The sequence below is a fragment of the Myotis davidii genome, unplaced genomic scaffold (assembly GCF_000327345.1).
Source record: "Myotis davidii unplaced genomic scaffold, ASM32734v1 scaffold673, whole genome shotgun sequence".
NCBI lineage: Eukaryota > Metazoa > Chordata > Mammalia > Chiroptera > Vespertilionidae > Myotis > Myotis davidii.
In genome coordinates, this window is record NW_006286677.1 from 1,705,007 (window position 1) to 1,726,245 (window position 21,239).

Sequence of the window (21,239 nt, forward strand, 5' to 3'; positions counted from 1 at the left end):
CGCACATTGGCCAGGGCTGATTTCTCCAAACTTTAAGAGAGACCACATAGGTGCCTAATTTATCACATGCTTTGATTAACTGAGAGAACAACCAATCAAACTATCTGAAAATGTAATTACAATCAGGTTTGGATAAGCAGAAAAGCTACCAGTGACAATTTAATTTAGAGGAGTTAAGCAAGTTAACATCTCTTTGCAAGTAATTAAATGTTTAAACAGATTTTTCTGGAGGAGTTTTGGTGTTTATTCGCCCCAAACAATACCACCTCTTACACATGAAGCCTTCTCTGAGAAATGAGATGCCTTCACATTTGCAGCTGCGGGGGTTTAGAAGGGAAATATCTGAAAGTACTATTTTGATTATAACTGACACCTCTTTCCTAAGACCCACACCTGCGTCATGTACTTGAAGTCACACTATTTACTTGCTTTCTAAGCAAAACGTCAAATTTCAATTGCAAACTGCTCTCTATGTTTCGTCTTAGGAGCCTGAAAACCAAACTTGAGGAAATGCTAAACGAGGACACCCTGCTCCGGAATGTACATGGAAATGCACAAAAAAACAGGCATTATTGGAACCTAAGGAGAAAACCCGTGTTTTTAAACAATTACTAAAGCAGTATAGTAATAGCATAAAGACAATTTCTGCACCAGCTTGTTTCTCTGAAATTCTCTCTGCCACTGAACAGCTAGAACAGATAATAACTATTAGTAAATCAAACTCCTCTGCAATATCCAGCTGTGCCTCACGCATTTACATACAGATAGAATGGGTATATGTTTTTAATATGTATGTGATACGTACTCTTACCACAGCCGAAGTGCATGCTACAAAGGCGGAGGAGAATGGGAATCGGATCAGCATGAGATAATAAAGTGGCCTAGATAAAGTATTAGCCAGCGATTGATCTCAAACCGGGTGCTGCTGCTTCTGACCTGATTACTTACTATGCATAGATTCCATTAAATAGAGCTTAGACACGGAAAGCTTCTGGAAATACTTTAAATGCATAGAAGGATCTATAGGACTCTGCACCCAAACTGTAACTGCAGAGGTGTCCACGGCCCACCCCCTCCCTGCTAAGCCAGGACCCATAGTCAGGATGGGCTGGAAGGTGAAAGGACCTCCTGACAGCTGGTGGGAGGCCCTGCCCAGTCCCACAGAGATCTTTCTTTCCCTCCCCCACACCAAGCAACTACCCTCCCAGTGAATGCCTCTCTTCAGAGCTGCTGTTCTGGTCCTGGCCACAAAGCTCTAACTAATAGAATGGGAAAGTAGTGAGGGAGTTTAACAATCATTCAGGGTCATGGTCCCCTTTGAAAAACTGATGACAACCATGAAACCCTTTTCAGAAAAAAAAAAAAAAGGCAGCAAATCCCCATATGCATGCCTGATTTGAGAGGTCATTTCAGGGGCTCTCACAGACGTCCTGAAGTCCCAGACCCTAGGTCAGGGACTGCTGGTCTAGTCCTCCCCTTCATTTTGCAGATGAAGACACTCAGTGGGGAGGGAACTAGGAGTCGCTAAAGGAAGCGAAGTGTGGAGGCCTTCCCTGCTAAGTCACAGCCTGACCCTAAAGGAAGATTAATTCTGCAGAAGGGGTTCTCTTGCCTATAGCATAATGTTTCTCATCAAATCCCTTTTATTAAAAAATATTTAAACATATACTTTGAATAGCAAACCAGACTCGGACCTCTCCATCTCAGTGTTCCCATCTAGGCTGTCTCTGTCCCTGAGTTTGAGGGTCTGATTTTTAATTTTTTGCTTTCTCAGACTGATTACTGACATTCTGGGACAATCTGCATCATTGTCCTCCCCTTTCTTGTTGCAGCCTCACCCATCCTCTCTGACCAGCAGAAGCTATTTTCTGTTTTTTCCTTTACATGAGCCGTGACATCCCTGCTTGCTGGTCTGAGGCCTGTGGAACATTCTGTCTGCACCTCCAGAGTTGCTGCAGCCTGGGAACTTTTCTCTAAGTCTGCAGGGCCAGGTCACAGAGCTGGGGCAGCACAGACAGAGGTCTTTCCTGCGACACACTTCAGGGTGATTTAAACGTGTGCTCCTTCATGCTGGCATCGGTTTCGCGGGAGCAGAAGGAGGGCATGTGGGGTCCTGTCTGGTTGTCGGCGTGCTCGATGTTCTTGGCTGCCTGCAGCTGCTTTCCTTTGTTGGGTCTAAAGGTGAGTCCCCATATTGAATGGGAGTCCACTCAAGAGCACTCACTCAGACCTGACCGGTGTGGCTCAGTGGATAGAGCATTGGCCTACGGACTGAGGGGTCCCGGGTTCGATTCCAGTCAAGGGTATGTACCTTGGTTGCAGGCACATCCCCAGTACGGGGTGTGCAGGAGGCAGCTGATCGATGTTTCTCTCTCAAGGCATGTGTGGGTGGGTGCGCTGCTTCTGTGTCAGTTTCAGGCCTGGACACTAGGGTTCCTTCTGTAAGAAATGGAATTTCTGAGCAGACTGCACAGCTGGGGGTGAATATGTGGCCCATCTGAGCTCCACGTTTGTGGGTGTGGGACTCCACGAGGCCAATGCCGAAGGGATTTCTGGTCCAGCAGGCAGCAGAGGTTTTGCATTGCACTGAAAAGGTCTGGGGCCTCTACACAGGCATGCTTTGCCTGGAATGTCCCCTTGAAACTCTCTATTAAAGTTTAATCCATCCTCCAAAGGCCCTTTCAAATGCTACCTTCTCCATGTAGCTTTTCCCCATTTCCCAAGATGGATCCCCACAACACCGAGTCCTTCCTGGCAGTTACTTTACTCTAGTCATTTGTATATTTCCGCATCTCCTGCAAGACTGTATGCATGTGGTTTACTTTGGTATCTTCTGCTGAGTCTGGCACAGGACTTTGCATGTAAGGGTCTATACATATCTGCTGAATTCAATTGTTTAACTGGTCCTGAGAGCTCTCCAGATGATGTGGATCCTAATGTGGAACTTTTCAGTAAGTTCTTTATGTAGCTATGGCTACTGCCAGAAAAGTGCACCAGTTCACATAGACCCCGGCCTACCCAAAATGTTGAGGAAATTTCTTGGTCCAGTGTTCAAGTATTTCCATTTAGAACATAAAAACTATCTTTGGAACGACCACAGAGTGTAGAAAGAATTAAACAGCTAAACAACTAAATTAGTTCTAACACTGAAATTTTAATAGCCTCAAGAGTCTAAACTTGAGTTGTATACTTCATCTTTAAGGCTGACATGGTCAAAAATTGCAAAGATACCCTGGTTGGCTAGCTCAGTTGGTTAGAGCATCGTACTGATACACTAAGGTTGTGGGTTTGATCCTTTATCAGGGCACATATAAGAATCAACCAATGAATGCATGGATGGGTGGAACAGCAAGTTGATGTTTCCCTTCTCTCTCTTCCCCCACCTCCTCCCTCTCTAAAAAAAAATAAATCCATTAATCAATCAATAAAACTTTTTTTAAAAATTGCAAAGATGATGACTTTACTTCTTGGGTATTCTGGATATAAGGTGATCCCACCCAGTAAGTGACCAAAATTGCTTAAGTACCCACTATGCACAGGCCCACACCTCCCTGCAGCTTTACTTAGGCTGGGACTTGCTACATCCACGGGTGGCCAGGGCCACCCCAGAGGTCATTTAGAAGCTCCCTGATGTTGAATCTGTAGCTCTCAGTGTTTTCACCCAAACCATCTGATTTTCTTCCTTTGATTTGGAAAATGCAGGCCCATAGGGAAACCTTGACAATCCTGCAGCCTCACAGCTGATGTGGCCCAAGCTGTGCAGACCACGTTGGCATCCTGCTGCCTGGAGTGACTGCGCTTGGGAAATAAACTGCTCTTTTTGTGAAAGGCAGGCCCCCAACTACAGTGACAAATGGGCTCTACAGTTCATGCATTCCAGAGGAGGCTCTCAGCTCCAGATGGGAGCATCATCAAATAGGTTGCAGGCAGAGAGAGAAAAGGAAAAATTAAAGCCATTAATATGCTAGAAGGAATAAAGAAACTGGTTCTTTAAGACTGGGTCCCCAGGATGTGACTCAGGTTCCAGGAACCATCCACTTTTTTTCCCATCCCCTATGAGCCCAACATTTTGGCCAAAGGCAGGCAGGGCCCAATCCCCTGGACCACAGGAGCCTGACACACACTCGTTTTCTGCCTCCTCACTGAGCCCTTTCTAAGCCAGGGGAGCTTCACTATTGCTATACCTGAGGGAATCCATTCATTTAAATCAAACTGTGAGCAGCACTAGAAATAATGTTAAATTAAGTATAGGATAGTGCTTCCTGTGACTAAATTTTTCATTGTGTTTTACTGATTTATTGATATTTATTAATAAGAAATGTGGGACAGCACACACCAGGATGTATAGTTGTAAAGAGATATATTGAAATATGTATCCCTTGTGTCTCTACACACACACACACACACACACACACACTGAACATACCCACCTTTACTTTATCTTTATGACATGACACCCTGGAGTGGTGTTCCTTACCAACACATATGTCTCTATGTACCATCTGCAGATGTTTTCTTTTTTTAAGAAATTTTAAAAATATATATATATATTATTGATTTTTTACAGAGAGGAAGGGAGAGGGATAGAGAGTTAGAAACATTGATGAGAGAGAAACATCGATCAGCTGCCTCCTGCACACCCCCTACTGGGGATGTGCCCGCAACCAAGGTACATGCCCTTGACCAGAATCGAACCTGGGACCCTTGAGTCCCCAGGCCAATGCTCCATCCAGTGAGCCAAACCAGCTAGGGCTGCAGATGTTTTATTTATAAGTGGCCAACTCATTGCAGCACTGAAACATGCATTTACAAACATATCTGTTTTATGAAACCCTATTGGCCACCCTATCCTATCCAGCTATAGCATAATAATGTACAAGGTAAATGGGCTCCATATCTAGAACCTGCTCCAAGATTTCTTAAATGTGACTAACTGCAAGAATTTCCCAACCGTCGAAGAGACACCCCACCCCACCAAGACCAGTTTATTCTAGACATGAAACCTGCATAGCTACAAGTCATAGAGGTTTTAGGGTGAACTTTCTTTAACTTGAAACTACCCTGAGAAATGAAATGTTGCTTCAGGGGTAACGGGAAGGAGAAAGCTACCTCCCTGGAAAGCAGTCACGATGCAAAGGGGACAGGACAGTAATTTTGTTTGGGGATGAAACCTGTATTACACAGAAGTTTATGCGCTTAGAGTGTTTATTAGGACGAAATACACAGGATGAAAACCTCTGTCCCAGTATCTATAAACTGCATATTGTTGAAAGTGGCGAAAGAAAATTTGCTCTGACAGCAACAATCTGAAGACGGGGAATGGTACGCAAAGCATTAGAAAGAGGCTATAATTATTACTTACTAATGCTCAATTCTAACGTTACTTAAACAGCTTGTGCACTGTCAACTCAACAATCTGCACTAAATAAATGACCAATTGGGAATTGTTAGGGAGTGTCTCTGTTCCTCTCCCTGCTTGACTAAAAACTGTCATTTGCAATCAAAGAAAGCGGTCTCGGAGCTGAGAACACAGCACCAGCAGCCTTGGGGTTGTCCTTCTGAGGAAAGACCAAAGGTTCACATTAACTTGATCTTTTGCAGCCAATCTAATTTCATTCTACATCAATCCAAGAGGACTCTAGGCCACATTCAAAATTTCCTGTAGGGTTGCACTAAAAACTCAATACGCTGTCTTCTCTGAGACCAATCCTGTGAGTTCTGAGAGGCTGGCACAGCAAATGAGGATGAGGCGGAGCCTAGATTAATTTATGACCCTTGAGTGGAAGGCAAAGGAAAAGAGCTCTGCACTGAGTTTCAAAATGGTGGTGGGCTTTTAAAAAGTAAAAAGTACTAGCTGAGGATCGGAGCTTCAAACACACCTACTCAAATTAAGTATAAACGGTTGCCTCTCCAGAGCCTGTGAATATTTCAAATTCCACTCTGGTCCTTTTAACAGAATGTTAAGCAGTTATATAAATGGAGAAGTCTAATGTAAGTGAAAGAATTTACTTACCATCAATTCCTCAGGCGCTGGCCTTTCTTTTGGCTGTTTTCGCATGCTGTAAGAAGAAAAACAAAACGCCTATTATTTATATCACTTGTAAATTTGTGCTATAATTCCCACTACTGACTATTTCCCCTGGATCTGGGGTGTTATCATGTTCAATTCTTGGCCAAGGTACAGACACATCTCGTTTAATGTGCTTTCACAGATGTTGCATTTTTTAAAAAATATATTTTATAGATTTTTTACAGAGAGGAAGGGAGAGAGATAGAGAGTCAGAAACATTGATGAGAGAGAAACATCAATCAGCTGCCTCCTGCACACCCTCCACTGGGGATGTGCCTGCAACCAAGGTACATGCCCTTGACTGGAATCAAACCTGGGACCTTTCGCCAGGACCGGTTTGGCTCAGTGGATAGAGCGTCGGCCTGCGGACTGAAGGGTCCCAGGTTCAACCTGGGACCTTTCAGTCCGCAGGCCGACGCTCTATCCACTGAGCCAAACCGGTCAGGGCAGATGTTGCATTTTTTATAAATTGAAGGCAAGACCCTCCACTAGCAAAGATTACGACTTGCTTTATTGTGATATTTGCTTCATTACCGTGGTTTGGAACCGAACCTGCAATATCTCCGAGCAATGCCTGTGTATTCCTTTTCCTTTACTTTGGCCTTTCATTAATCAGATTTTGGGGGTTCTCAAGAATCAGAAACACACACACACACACACACACAAATTTTTAAAATTACTCTTGCAAAACAGGTAAAGAATGAATTTAAATTTATCTTAATTCTACTTTTGAAACTAATGTGAAAAAAAGCAATATTTTCTTCCTGATTCAGTTGTCAATTTATTTCAAACTTAAATTTAGGGAACAATATACTTTTTGGTAATTGGGATAAGATAATAAAAGAAACATGACTATCAGCTCAAATGAGAAAATATCTCATGTCATCATTGTTACTCCAAATAATAAATAAAAGAGGTCAGGAATCTAGATAATGCTACAAAATTATAAATGGGTTAATATTACATTATCTCAACTTTCATTTATTTTGGCTACAATCAAGTTGCCAATTCATTAAACAGCTGTAGAAAAAGTTAAGTTTGATTAAGCTGCTTAAAGAATCACATTCCTCATGTAAAATATTTCTTGTCTTAGTGCAATAGGTACAATTAGTAGCTGTAGTGTGTACTCAGCTACATGATAAAGCACCAGCACGAGACAACTGTATTTATACAAAACTCAGAGTGTCTGTGGGCTGAAGTCATGAAGACAGATTACTGCTTCTACGGGAAAATCACACAGATGGTTTTTCTTTATATAAGGCAACCTCTAACCTTCATACAATCTCTGCAATTGCTGACAGTATTTTTTTTAAGTAGAGAGATTTAATGATCATTTGGTAAACAAGAACCGTAGTTATGAGCCATTAATGGCATCAAGGACATTTGCCTCCCCTATAAATAACCATATGCACCTCTCAAACACTGCATCCATTAGCAAGTAATTCAAGCTGTCTCTCCAGTGGAGTTGGGAACAGCCCTAATCTGACATTCCAAAGTAGCTGTATCTCCTGGGAAAACAAGGCTATTGCCCATTATCATTTCGGTTTCAGCGTGACATGTGTGGAGATTTCTGCACAGGTTATCCCTCCCTCTGTCTCCATAAAACTTTTACATAGCAGCTGATTAATTTTTGGGACGGGAGGGAAGGCAAAAATAGTATCTGCTTTTTTCCCTGTCTGCAGAGCTGGCCCCACCCCCAGGTTGGTCTCAGCCCACACAGTGAGCTAGAGATAAGCATGGTCATCCCGTCACAAATCCAAGGAAACCCGTTTCCGGAGACAGTGATGCCCAAACCAGGCGCTCCAGGCTGTTTCGGAATCGCACGGGTTGTTTTCCAATTTCTGCATTTCAAAATGGGGCATTCCCATATGTGCTTCTGAGTGTTTCTAGGAATTCCATGAGAAGGAAATTAAGAAAGACTAAAAATATTTCTGACTAATAGCTCTAATATTAACCAACATGTATCCTTTTTCAAGATGGCATGCTTTGGAAAAAATTGCTTGCAGAGTGAAAACAGTTTTTAAAAGCGACGGATTATTATGTAAGTATTTAAAATAAATAGAAACAGTGTTAATAAAATTGTAAAAATAAGGGGAGGGGGAATATCTTCTCTACATTTTTTTTTTCTGTGAAATATCAACTGTATGAGACATTTTTATTAAGAGGTAACATATTACACTTAGTCAAAAAGGTGATAAAGCTTGACATTTATATTAAGGAATATTTCTTGGTTTCACTTTAGCGTAATCACCAGATGGATCATGGGGGGAAGGGATGGGGACAGTGCAACCATTTCAGTTTAGCGAGGCCTCCCGATCGCACGTTCCGAGGCACCGCAGGAGTGGAGGGCTCATTGTCCACCAGTGGACACCACGCTGAAGGGCTGATGGAGTAAGGAGCGGGGTGAGGGGAGGAGAAGTGAGGGTAGTTGTGAAGGAGCTCCAGCATGTCCAGACCAGGCTCTAGCTGGCTCTGTCTCCTGTTTTGGGGTGGTCGTTCCTCTGCTCCCAATTTCCTCCTCTCCATGCTGGGGGCAGGAAGAGGGCACCAGGAGGCAGTGGACAGCTGGGTCTTCCAAGGCCACGTAAGTGCTGCCGAACGGGTCAGGGAGAGGTGGATGATGTGAGGGGCTAATAAAGGAAAACATTCTCCTGGGAGGAAAAGGCAGAAGCTGAAAAATGCCTGTTTCCTCGGGTGTAAAATGACAGGGTGGGCAAGGGGCTGCCTGGAGACCCCGAGGACCCCTTTGATCTACATTCTGTGGTTCTTCTTAGTTCCTTGACGCTGAAAGTGGACCTGATAGAACCATGTTTTCAGTCTTTCAAGCATCAAAATTCATTGAAACGGGCACCAGTATTGTGTTTAAAATATAACCAAAGATAAAGGTTATTTACTGGAAATCCAATGAATTCATAAACTATGCTGCTTCCACTAAGTGACAGACAGTTTTATGGGTAACTTGAGGTTACATTAATAAAAATAAGCTTCATATGTCTGTTCAATAGGGGTTATAAAACTGTGTATTTCTTAAAAAAAAAAAAGTGGCTAGCAATAGTATCTGGGCTCAAAGAAGTAGCCTGAATCTCAGCAGTTTGTTAAAACAGAAAAAGCCTCTGAAATACATTTACAACCCTTTGTGTAAATAACGTTTACATAATTTAAACAATTTCTTCAGCTTTGCCGCCCCATCTGCCCAAGGCCCTGAAGTCCCTCCCATCTCTAAAATGAAACAGGGAGAAGCCATAAGGTCTCACGGAGCCTCCGAGTTAATGGCATGTATCATTTACATTGAGGGCATGGCATGTTTGCAAACAGGCTCACCACTGAGTGATGAAATGTACAAATGGCTCGGAGAACTCTCCAACCGGAAGGACAGGCGAATCCTGGGATGGAGGAAAAACAAGTCACCAAAAGTCACAATAATTCCTTTCCTTTCTTTATACCCTTCCTCCCCCACCAAAGGAACAGATGAGTATAAAGATGAGTATATAACAAGGATTCCCCACCCGTGGAAAGGAAAACAAGGCCTCATCCAATTAAAAAGCTTGCCCTACCCCCTTTCACTTGCTTATGTAAAATGCCAAATTTAAAGCCACACACATTTAAAACGGTGAGAAACAGGAGCACAAAGAGGGAGGGGAGGTGAAAAAAGGACAATGATAGCCACAGGGTAGGCAAGAAGGTACGGAAGTGTAAATGAGAAATTAATGATTATTTAAGTAACACAAATGGTCTTGTAATTAACAAAGAGCTGTGAAATTATTCTTGTGTTGACCTTTGTTTCTTTTACTGGATTTGCTACTTATTTACACTTTCCTTTTCATTTACATTCATTTGTATATTCAACTGCTCTTAACTGCTTGCCCCTAACACAATCATTTGGGCCAGATTTTTTTTTTTAAACTTTACTAGAAAGGCTTCTGTAGGAAAAGCTTTCCTGAAAAATAATTTCAGCCTATTTGCCAGCCTAAGCCAACTCATCAGATGAGAAAGCCAGTGAATTAAAGGCATAAAGAAAAATTCCCACCTTGACCACCACACTGAACTGGGGTGGACCACGGTGGTGTCACTCTAAGGAGCAGATAACTACACAGCAACAAATGCGTGACAACCACGGCTTAACACAGGGAGCAAACCCCATTACCACTCGCAAAGGAAGGCTTTAAGAATTTAGGAGTTTTTCCAAGAATGACAGAGAGCGCCACTGTGTTTATAGTGTAACGGCTCAGGATGTAATGAAATTACACTGCAGAGTACTTTAACAGTCATCTCATTAGACCTACAGTTGGAACAAGAGAACCACATAAAGTAGGCAGCTGCAAATGACTCCATTCTCATCTATTCTCATTTGCTATTAAAAATACCTTTCGGCGGCTTTCTTTCCTCCCTGACATCCCTACACAAAGTGCCCTGCAAAGTATGATACATGCACCTATTTAAATTAACAAAGGAATGACTTATTTTAATCTCACTGTGCTTTGGAGTGCTTTGGCCATTTGGATGAGCAATATATCATTACATACAACCTTCTAGCGCTGCAGGCAAGAAACTCAGAGCATGCAGCATTTGGTGGGAGCCAAACAATTTCTCTAGCACACAACTGTGTCAAATGCATGCATGTATTCATTACTGAGAACGAGAGGAAATGGCTTTGATGTAGTGGAAAAGAGAAGATGATAAAAGCACCTCGGCAATATGTGTGTCATTATCAATGGCGGCAGATAGATACAATCACACAGCCCCCTCTGTGATTAGTAAATATACATATAATTGCTGTGGCCAATTATCAGAAAAATGAGATTGGTAATTACAAGACAGAAAATTAACTAGAACTCTTATTAAGGCTTTGTTTCCAATTCAAACAATTGGAAACTACTGGAAGATACAATTGAATCAAAAGGAACTGAGGGGGTCAAAGCAGCCAAAAATCAAAAATCAAAAATCCCAAAGAGGTTAAAGGAAAAGGAATGTGAACAAAATGTTTCTTAGCTTTTGCCTGTCTGTCCCCTTTGAATGTGCTCTATTCACTCAGAGGAGGGGAAGGCGAGTCATTGTAAACTTAAAATTCTCATCAGTAGAGAAAGGCTTCCAAGAGGAAAGGAAAACAAAGGAAAATGGGAGTGAAATAAAATCTTGCCAAGTTCAAAGGATTACGTGCTGGCATTACACAGAGAGGACATGAAAAATGGGGGGCTGATGAAATCGTCTGCTCAAAAGAAACAAGGCAGGCTGCGAGATGACAAGTCTTCGATAAAGGTACTATAAAATGGTCACAGAAGTCCCATCGGTTTGAAGAGCAAAAATAAACCATGATATCAATTTCAGCCCAGCCTGTTTTAGGAAAGCCACATATATCACCAAGCCTGCAAGGTTCTACAAGGCCCAGTTCAAGAAATGACGTTTTACTGTCTCAAGAACTGTTAGTGCAAAGATAGTTCAAAGTCTGAGGTACAAAAATTATGGACTCTGATCAGGTTGTTAGTTCTCTAAGTCATTCGTTCCAGAAATATTTTTGGAGGCTGTGGTACTGGAAGTGTCTGAGTAACAGCTGCTTTAAAATGCAATATTTAGGAAAATAAAAGCCCACTGTCTTAATGTGGCTGAACATTTACCAAGATGGTTAAAATTCTGGGCTGGTTTTCTAAAAAGATCTTGGTATATAAAACATGATGCTAATGTGGGCCTCGTTTCAAAGTATGATACCAAGAGTAAATTAATGATTTATAAACTAGGCAACTTGATGAAGATGTCATTTTAACATGGATGAGGAACAAAATGAGATGTGACATCTTTGCATGGATAGTTAATTTTATTTAAGACCTGATATTGTAGCCTGTTAAGTTCCTCATAACATAAAACTAAGGAACACTGGGTGGTACCATGAATAATATATTTTACTTGTGAAAATGCCAGCCCACGTAGACTTTGCAGACCCACCAAGGGTGGAGTCTCATCTCACTGGTGCCTGGAAAGAATCACTCATTAAAGATACAGGGGGGGATTCTAATCCCACATGCATAATGCCAGATATTTATTTTCATTTTAAAATCCATGTCTCTTGCATACCGCAAAGGAGAATTTTCTGAGATACAGAAGACAGACACATAAGGTGATGGTGGTCAGGGCAGAAACACAGGGCAGAGGGGTCCTCTGAGGGCCCCCCACGCCACAGAAGCATGCGAGCTGTTAACGCTCCCCAAGGAAGAAAATAAAGAGCTCACAGCATGCACACTTGTGGGGAGCCGATATAGGGTTGGTTAAGCCTCGGACTGACCTGTGGGCAAAGTCACAAACAATTCCCAGCTTAGAGGGCACAGTCCTCTTAGCATAATTAGGCTTGACCTTGTAATACTCCCTAGATCTTATCTGGGGAGCTAATGGGCTGAGGGAAGTGTAGCAAGAACAAGGACAAAAACAAGTGTAACTCACAAGAACAGTGTAACTTTGAGCTGTCTCTGTGTAAGACATTCTTTGCCGAGTCCATCCACACCTTTGGGAACCCCTGGACCACTGGGGTTGGCCCCCAGCACACACCGCTGGAGGACTGTAAAGGATACTTTTCTCATTTTTAAGCAAGTGAAATGAGAAGTTAGTTTAGATCAGGAGATAAACACCTCCAAGAAGCTGCCCCTTTTGTTATGTAATTCACATCTGTCTGAAGGAGGTAGGGAGGCTCATGGGAAAGCGGCTGCAGCCTCACAGAGGCTCCCAAGGAGGGAAAGCACCCAGGCACCCAGGGCTGGGGGAGACCGAGAACCGTGCCACAGGCTGGGAGGAGCTAGTAAGCTGGTGGCTGCTCCTTATCAGAACTGCCCGCTGTGAAATACGGGTTCAGGCCAGATGAAGGACATATTTCAAAAATATAAGCACAAATTGGAGAAGCAGTTACACTAATAACTCAGGGCTGGCTGAAACGGACTCCAAATTGTTAATAAAAGTCACTCATTTTAAGACCCTGGGTGCCATACTTCACCTTAAGGGCTTTTTTGGGGCTGCTATTCATTTAGCATCTAAGCATGGAGGTATGGAGCAAAACAGCGGACACGACCTTAACCAAAAGCCTTAACCTGAGCTCTAGTCCCAAATCCACTGCAGAGTCCTGCTAAAGGGACACGAGCTGGATCTTGACATGGAGCAGCAACTGTAACATACAAACAGCTGTTACGAACCACTTCAGTAAGCAATCCTGGCCATCAGGAGAACCGTCTCCAAGTCTCTGAGGCCCCAGTAACTACCTGGTCAGCCCCTTTTGCTAAACAACAGGAACACAAGCAGGCGGCATGCAGAGAGCAGCGAAGGACAATGGGAAAAAAGTTTGAGTGATGCCTTTGCCTTGTGAATAATGAACAGTTCAGGAAGGTCAACCCATTACAACTGAAACTGTTTAATTATTAATTATGCACAATCTATGAGCAAAAGGACAAGTTCAGAATGTTTAATGTATGCTAACTTCAACTGGACTCTCTCTGGTATTTTGTTATTAGCACTTGTCAGCAAGGTACTCGGGCATAAAAAAGGCAAGCAGCAGAAAATCTGTGTGTGTGTGTGTGTATATACCTGTTTACTCAAAGTGGTGGGGGAGGGGAGGTGGGAAAAGGCAGTACAATTTCAACCACAGTGCTACTAGTTCACTTGCAGAGTAAGTGTGCTCATAAGTACACCTTATGACCTTGAAAACAGGCAGGCACACTGAATACTCCAAATACAGAAAACATAAATAAGAAAAATGCTTTCGAAATGACTTACTTAAATGAGAGAGAACTATTTTAAAGGCAAAGTTTTTTGAAGCTATGATGATTATTGGCTTTGAAAGAATCTGTATCATTAATGTACACACACACACCACACACACACTCACACACTCACACACAGGTAGAAATCAATCAATATTTCCTGGTTGTGATATTATACTTATGAACTGTTAACATTGGAAAAAACTGGGTGAAGGGTACACAGGATTTCTCTGTATTACTTCTTACAACTGCATGTGAATCTGAAATGACGTCAAAACAGAGAGTTTAAAAGGAAAAAGGTAAGGAGCTAGTTTTAAAAGCTCTAATGAGGCCCACATATAAGGAAGAAGCTTGGCATAGTCAACTGGAAGAAAGTTAAGGGACCTTTACTTTAAAAAAACACACCAAACCTGAGAATTTAATTTTTGCTTTTAATTCATAATTGTAGGTGACAATGGAACTTGACGATGATGTAGTGGTCAAGTCAGACACAGATAGGGCACAGACAGAAAACTGTATAAAAATGTGTCATTATACAGTCACTCATTACTTAACTTACTGCTTCATTCATTCAACAACTTCCTTGACTACCTGCTATGTCAAAGGCACTGGGCCTGGCACTGAGGGAGGATTGATAATGAACACATATCCTCAATCTGTGAACTGTTTGGAGGATAAGATGCATTCCCCTAAAAATAGCTCTGCAAGATGGAGGAAATGACCACCACGGATGGGCACTCAGGCTGTGCTGGGAGAACCGAGGTTTCGATGCAGTTTGGCTGGGAGGTACCTGAGTTCCGAGAGGAGAGTGGTGGGAAACAAAGTGTAAGTGTTTGAAAGGCTGTGACACACCTCTTTGCTCTCCTGTTTTCTTCCTTCCTTACTCCAGACAGCACCTGGGGGTGAAGGGACCTTGACCATCTTAATCTGTGTCCTGTTCCCTTCTCTTTGTGCAAAACAGACATTCCTTCAAATTAAGTTTTTATACTTATTAGCAGTAAAACACGATGATAGAAGGGCAATGTCTCAAAACTCACAGCTGTTGGCAACACTGGTGAATTCTAAGGACAGTTCTGCTGTGGTTACATTAAACCAGCCTGACAAGTTAAATAAAATATGGCAAGCCTTCTAACTTTTAAAAATAGCCTATTTCTAGACTTCATGGTCTCAAACCATCAAACCAACAGGTTCATCACAGAATCACTTGGAGCCTGACCAGTGTTGAGAATTATGCTCTACCACTTAAAAAATAAACCTTTTAATTCAAGTGTAATGTTTTTTGGGTTTGTTTTTTTTGTTGTTTTGTTTTTTTAGCCTGGCCCAGCAATTCCTGGTCATATACACTGGGGTTCAAACTAATCGAACAGCTCCCCTAGATGACTTCACTTCTATCCACATTGTCAGGGTCAAAGGTCATTTGTGGTTCCAGTGGCTTCAGGTCAGGCAGAATAGCATTTTGCTTTGTCAGATCCCAGACTGGTTTTGGATTTTCCACTGTTTACTACCTTAAATGTCTTAGACAACTGGCAGAGTCCACAGGACAAATCTGCTCTCCACTGGGGAGGAAACCTAGCTTACTGGTATTTGAAAAAATAAAAAGTAGACACAAAAACCAAAACCCCAAAATAATCTGGACCCTCACCTTTAAAGATATCTACAAAAGCTAATCCACAAACCAAAAACCTATCTGTCCAAAGTGCAATGAGAGAGCCTAGTTTAAGATAGGAGTAAGCCATAATTACGCATTAGATTTATAAAAATGTAGTCAATGCTTGTTAAAAACACTTACTTAAAAATGTGGCCACTGTTTGAGGGGACAGTCAGTATTCTGAAATTATGTGTATGTTTGATTTCACAATGCAGACGGAACTGACCTCATCGGTGGGATGTTATAGGGAACAGTGCTGGGCTGGGAATGAGGCTTTACATTTAGGAGGGCTTGCAGGTAGATGCCATCAGAGAAGAAAGCCTCTGACCCTCCTCAGCTGGAGACCAGAAAGCCCCCCCTTCACTCATCCCTTTCCACATCAAGTCCTGAGCAGAGAAAGTGAAAGATGATTCAATTTCCACAGTGGGTCGCCCCCTGCTCTGGGTTGCCAGATGTGACAAATTACATGTGTGGGCATTTTGGTGTGACGTTCTGTCCAGTGGGTCCGAGCTGACAGTAGCAGCTCATTTAACTTGTCTCAGATGGATCTGGAACCAGGGGCAAACGGCCTGAGTTTCTGCCAATTTTATAAAATTCCTTGAAAATAGGTAGGTAGAGAACTACCCACCTTATCTTACCCAAAACCCCTAAATCAAGGGAGAACCAGCTGTTAGCTAAGTGAACATTGCAACCAGATGGCTGATAAAAAACACATTTAAATGAACAGGTTTAAGTAATCTGTCTCTAGGTAATTGAAATTGGAGATTATAAAGATTTTTCCCATTTTCATTTTTTCCTAAATTTGTTTTAGAAGTTCCTCAGTATTGGGATAAGAGAGGAGAAACCAACTTTGTCATTAATGTCAAAACTAAGCCTTCAGTTAGTCTACCAATTTTTTGTCATTTAAAATATTTATATTTACTTAGGCCATATGGCAAAGTTCTTGGTGTTTTATAAAATTCCTTGAAAATAAGTAGAGGTATGCCCGGCTGGTGTGGCTCAGTTGTTGAGCATCGACCTGTGAACCATGAGGTTGTGGTTCGATTCCTGATTGGGGCATATGCCCAGGTTGCGGGCTCGATCCCCTGTTATGCAGGAGGCAGCCAATCAATGATTCTCTCATTATTGATGTTTCTATCTCTCTCTCCCTCTCCCTTCCTTTCTGAAATCAATTATATACATTAGGTAGAGAACTGGGAAATGCAGTAATCTTTTAAACCATATTTGCAAAACTGTTTCCTTGCTAAAGCCAGTGCACATCTATTTTTCTCTATTTATTTTAGGTCTCTGTGGTCGTAAGCTTTAGTCCACAGCATTATTTAGAGGTGCCTACGTGAACAGTACACACACCCACTCACTTGTACATGCTCTCCCTTTCCGCTGGTGGAGGCAGAGCAGCGGAAAACATGCTTGTCTCACACCGAAGGGATTTCATTTACCAAAGTAAAACCTGCTATTGTCCCCTCTCTGTAGCCTCCCAATGCATTTCTATTGCTTTTTCATAAAACACTGCTGCAAATAATCAAGCATGACCACTGACATCCACGAGATTGAGTTTTAGGAACCATTAAATGAGCTCACCCTCGTGGGAAGCCTCCTGCTCAGGCTGGACTAAAGGTAATTATTCAGCAATTCCTACCTGTGGTTTTACCTTGTCCCTATACAGTGTTTGAATTTCATACACTGGTAAGGTCAATTTTTTTTTTCCTCAGGAGAAGTCCAGCTACATGTTTGATACAGCGCCTAAATTATATTGTTAATATACACACTGGTATTTCACCATGGTACTATGGGTAGAAGTGCTGATTAAAAGCAATCTTAAAAGTAGATCATACACTCTATTAAAAAAAAGAGGAACATTTATGAGAGAAAAATAACCCTTAACAGATTCCTAAATAAGAGGAATTATTCCTCTTTTCATAAGCAAGGGGTCAACATTGAAACATCTGAACTACATCCATGCACTGTTCAAGGGCAAGCACCTGGCAGGTCTGTAGCCTGAAAAAGCAACAAGCCATAACACTATCAAGTCAGGCTCTGAGACTCAATGATAGCCCAAGTCCACATGCCACTGTATGTCCCCCTGAATGTTCACTAGACGGTTAGTTAAAATAATTACTGCCATTCACCACCTGCACTTCAAGCTACGAATAAGGGGAAAACAGAACTTCCAGTGGCTACAGGAGTGCTGGTGGCATTTGCTTATACATTTTTATAGACAAATTCAAAGGCTATGTCAGCAGGACTCAAAGGCTGAGAATTATATGCGAAACTGTGCCTTACCTGGTTCCATACAATGAACACAGAGAGAAGGGAATGTCAAACTGGCTAAAGGAGAAACGGCATCAGTTTAAAATTAGTCAGTGTGAGAGGAACAAAGAGAGGGCGAGGGGGGGAGGGAGGGAGAGGAAGTGGAAAAAAAAATAGAACTACATAGTGTGAAATGAACAAGTTCAGTTAGAATGTTCATCAGGATTTGGAAAATCATAATGCCATCTGCTACTCTGGACCTCAGAACATCAGGGATCTCGTGGGCCCAGACGCTTCCATTTCCAGGAGGAAGGAAGGAACTTACTCCCTGGAATGCTGCCCCCACTCTGGAATGAAGGCAACACCCAGCCCACCCGTTTGGAATCTCTTTTGAGAACATCCGCACTGCTCACAGATGGGTTTTCTCTGGTTTAGGGAAAATTAACGGTAGGCAAAATGATTACAGCGACTAGGCAGTGAGGCAGTGAGGCAGAGCAGTGCCCCAGCCTGAGCTGCTGGGTAACTGACCCTGGCATCCAGCTTGGGCTCAGGGTGTGTAGGTCCCATCATGGTGGATTCAATGAGCATCGTCCTACGGCTGGATAAGACTTCACAATAGAGCAACACATGTTCAATGACAGCAGCCAAAACTGGCCCCACTAGGCAACTGCCCATTCACAGAATGCTATTCACAGGCCTCCACCAACACAAAATTAATGCATTAATAATACATCAGGCTTCACGGACAATTCAGAGAAAACAACACAAAGCTACTTGTTCAGTGATTGTTTAAAGATGCAGAATTTTTCCTGGTTTAAGAAAACCAAAACCTAAATCTAACTGCCTTACTGAAATAAAAATCATAGGGATGTTTACGCTAATATTTTGCTTAGTAAAAAAAGAAAAAATGGAGGAAATCTATCCACTGAACTCACTCACACTCAGAAATAATATATAGATTTTTTCAATAGTACCTAATGAAATCTGATAACTGTGTATTTAAAAAATTAAATTTTCCCATTTTAAGTGACTTGATATATCCTCCAGACTCAGGAAACATTTTGCTTTTAACTTGTTTCTTCTGTTACATTTTTAAAACTCATTTCCTTTCTTTCTCCTCCCTCCCAACAACTCATAAATATGAATTAAATATAATTATAAATGAACAGAACATTAACTTTTGGATTACTGCTGTGTTTTGGTAGAATGTTAATGTCATTTCTAAAGAAACAGTTATTACCAATAGAAAAAGTAATTACTAAAGAAATCATGGCCTTAATGCTAACCTATTTTCAATCTTCAAACCAACCAAATTACATTAATTTAAACATACTGGACTTTTCAAAGGAGGTATTAGATTTCTAAAGGTTGCCTTACATAAAAGAGGAATATCGGCTTTCAGGCTCCCTATTATATATTCCCAACACTATGAGACACAGGTCTAGTTAATATCACTGGAGGACAAGACTATTGTGTATCCACTTGGATTAACTTACCAAGTTTCTAATGCCTCAGTCATTAACTCATACAAGTTGCAAACATCATGAAATCCCATATCATCAATACCTGTTTGTGTGAGTGGTTAGAGCACTAGTCACAGTGGTCAGAAGCTCTGGTCTTTGGAGAGCTCAGGCCAGCAAGTTTTGTCTCACTTTACAACCTGCAGTTATGTGTCGTGAAAGAAACAGGATATTCTTAGGCTGCTGGGAACAGGAGAGACGGGGGGAGGGGACAGGGGGGGGTGGTGGTGGTGGTGGTGGTGTTTCTTTCATTTTTTAACTTCAGAGGCCAGAATTACGGCCAGGTCCCTCAGGCAAAAAATGGATGGATATTACTCCCTCGAGTAGGTTAATACTACCTTGTGAATCCCAGGGAGGTGTTATTAGGCAACCACTCTCATGCCCCCACGTCCCACCTTAGAGAGCACCTGCTATGTTCACAGCCCAGTAGTTTCTCAGTTAACCAGCCCTCTGTTAACCTGGCCAGGAAGAGTGATTCTGCATGAATTAATTTTTTAAGATAACAGTGCTTCAAGAGCCTGATCTTTTGTATATATAAATTTTCCTAAAAGAAGTGAAGCTCCTCCCTGCTAACTTAAACTGAATATGCAGAATGGAACTCAATTTTTTCTTAAAGATATGGAGTCATTCTGACAGACAGTGAAACTGAACTGTGTTGCCCTCAGGGCATGTCTGCAATGCTTTCTATGTTGTCTTCTTTTATAGCTTTTTAAATAATCTCTCCCTTTGATGCCAAAATGTTCAGCTGTCACTTTCTGCTGCCATCAAGGTCAATTATAGTATAGTAGAGAGAGCCCTACTGTCACTCAGTTTCCTCATCTGTAAAATGGAGTGTGTGGGAAAGCAACATGACATAAGGAAACCATGGGGAAACATTTTGTAAACCATAAAAGCTAGAGCTAGACTTCTGAATTTTGATAAAGGACCACATATACTAGCTAAGTACCTCCTCGTCATATTCTACTACTTTTTGGATTTGTTTTTCTGGGGGTCTTGAAAAAAGGAGTAGTAAGTTCTTACAACTGCACATAGGTTTCATTTAACTGTATATTACATGCAGCACTAGGGAAACAGAAATGAAAAGCTCAGGAACTTAAGAGTCTAGTTGACAAATTTCTTATAACTGGCTTTGAAACATGTATTAATATAGTTTATTATTATTTCTTTTATTAAAAAAATTTAATATATTTTTATTTATTTCAGAGAGAAAGGAAGAGGGAGAGAGAGAGAGAGAAATATCAATGACGAGAGAGAATCACTGATTGGCTGCCTCCTGCAAAGTTTTTATTGTTTTATTGAGAGGAAGGGAGTGGGAGAGAGAAATAGAAACATCAATGATGAGAATCATTGATTGCCTCCTGCAAGTGCCCTACTGGGGATTGAGCCTGCAATCTGGGCATGTGCCCTTGACTAGAATCGAACCCAGGACCCTTCAGTCTGCAGACCAACACTCTATGTACTGAACCAAACTGGCTAGGGCTAATATAGTTTTAAATGATGTACTTGGTGTTCTCCTATGAATAGAATGATAATCATCTTCCTATGAAGTGTGTGTATGTGCCCCATCTCAGTGAGGGCCTGACTGTGATACCCTGTCTCACCCTCCTCTTCATACAATTTCTCACCAAATCCAGCTTATTCTAATTCTCAAATACCTTTCAGACATGTTAAAGCTGTCCTAATTAAAGCCCTCATAAGTTCTGATCAGATCTATGGCTTCCTAACTGTCCTTCCCAATAATTCATCTTCCATAATCCTGTCAGAGTGATTTTTCTAAAACTCAACTCTGATTCTGTTATCCTCTGCTTAAAACTTTCAGGCCCTCCCACCCCCAGATATGCCTCAGGCACAGTGTGTAAAGTTCCTTTGAAATGTGGCCCTTACCCCATCAATTAATATTTTGCCAAGCATTGCAGCCATAGTAAATTCCTGCAGGGGCTTTGAGTGTCTCTGAGGTTAACTCCTACTGGCCCTTCGGGCTCCCCTTCTCTGTAGAGCCTTCTGGTACAATATCATTT

General features: G+C 41.8%; 1 protein-coding gene across 2 annotated transcripts in view; it reads right to left on the bottom strand.

Moving 5' to 3' along the window:
- MAP2K5 (mitogen-activated protein kinase kinase 5) overlaps positions 1-21,239 on the bottom strand; it is a 263,379-nt gene that overhangs the window by 31,974 nt on the left and 210,166 nt on the right. The window contains exons 20-22 of one of the 2 annotated variants that reach the window (XM_015560453.1): positions 9,392-9,453; positions 6,014-6,059; positions 4,964-5,306 (exon numbers count right to left, since the gene is read on the bottom strand). In XM_015560453.1, the coding sequence (XP_015415939.1) occupies positions 5,250-5,306; positions 6,014-6,059; positions 9,392-9,453 (165 nt within the window). In that variant the 3' untranslated portion in view covers positions 4,964-5,249. Of the gene's footprint in view, positions 1-4,963; positions 5,307-6,013; positions 6,060-9,391; positions 9,454-21,239 lie in introns of those variants that run through there. The other variant, XM_015560452.1, reaches the window with a different exon arrangement.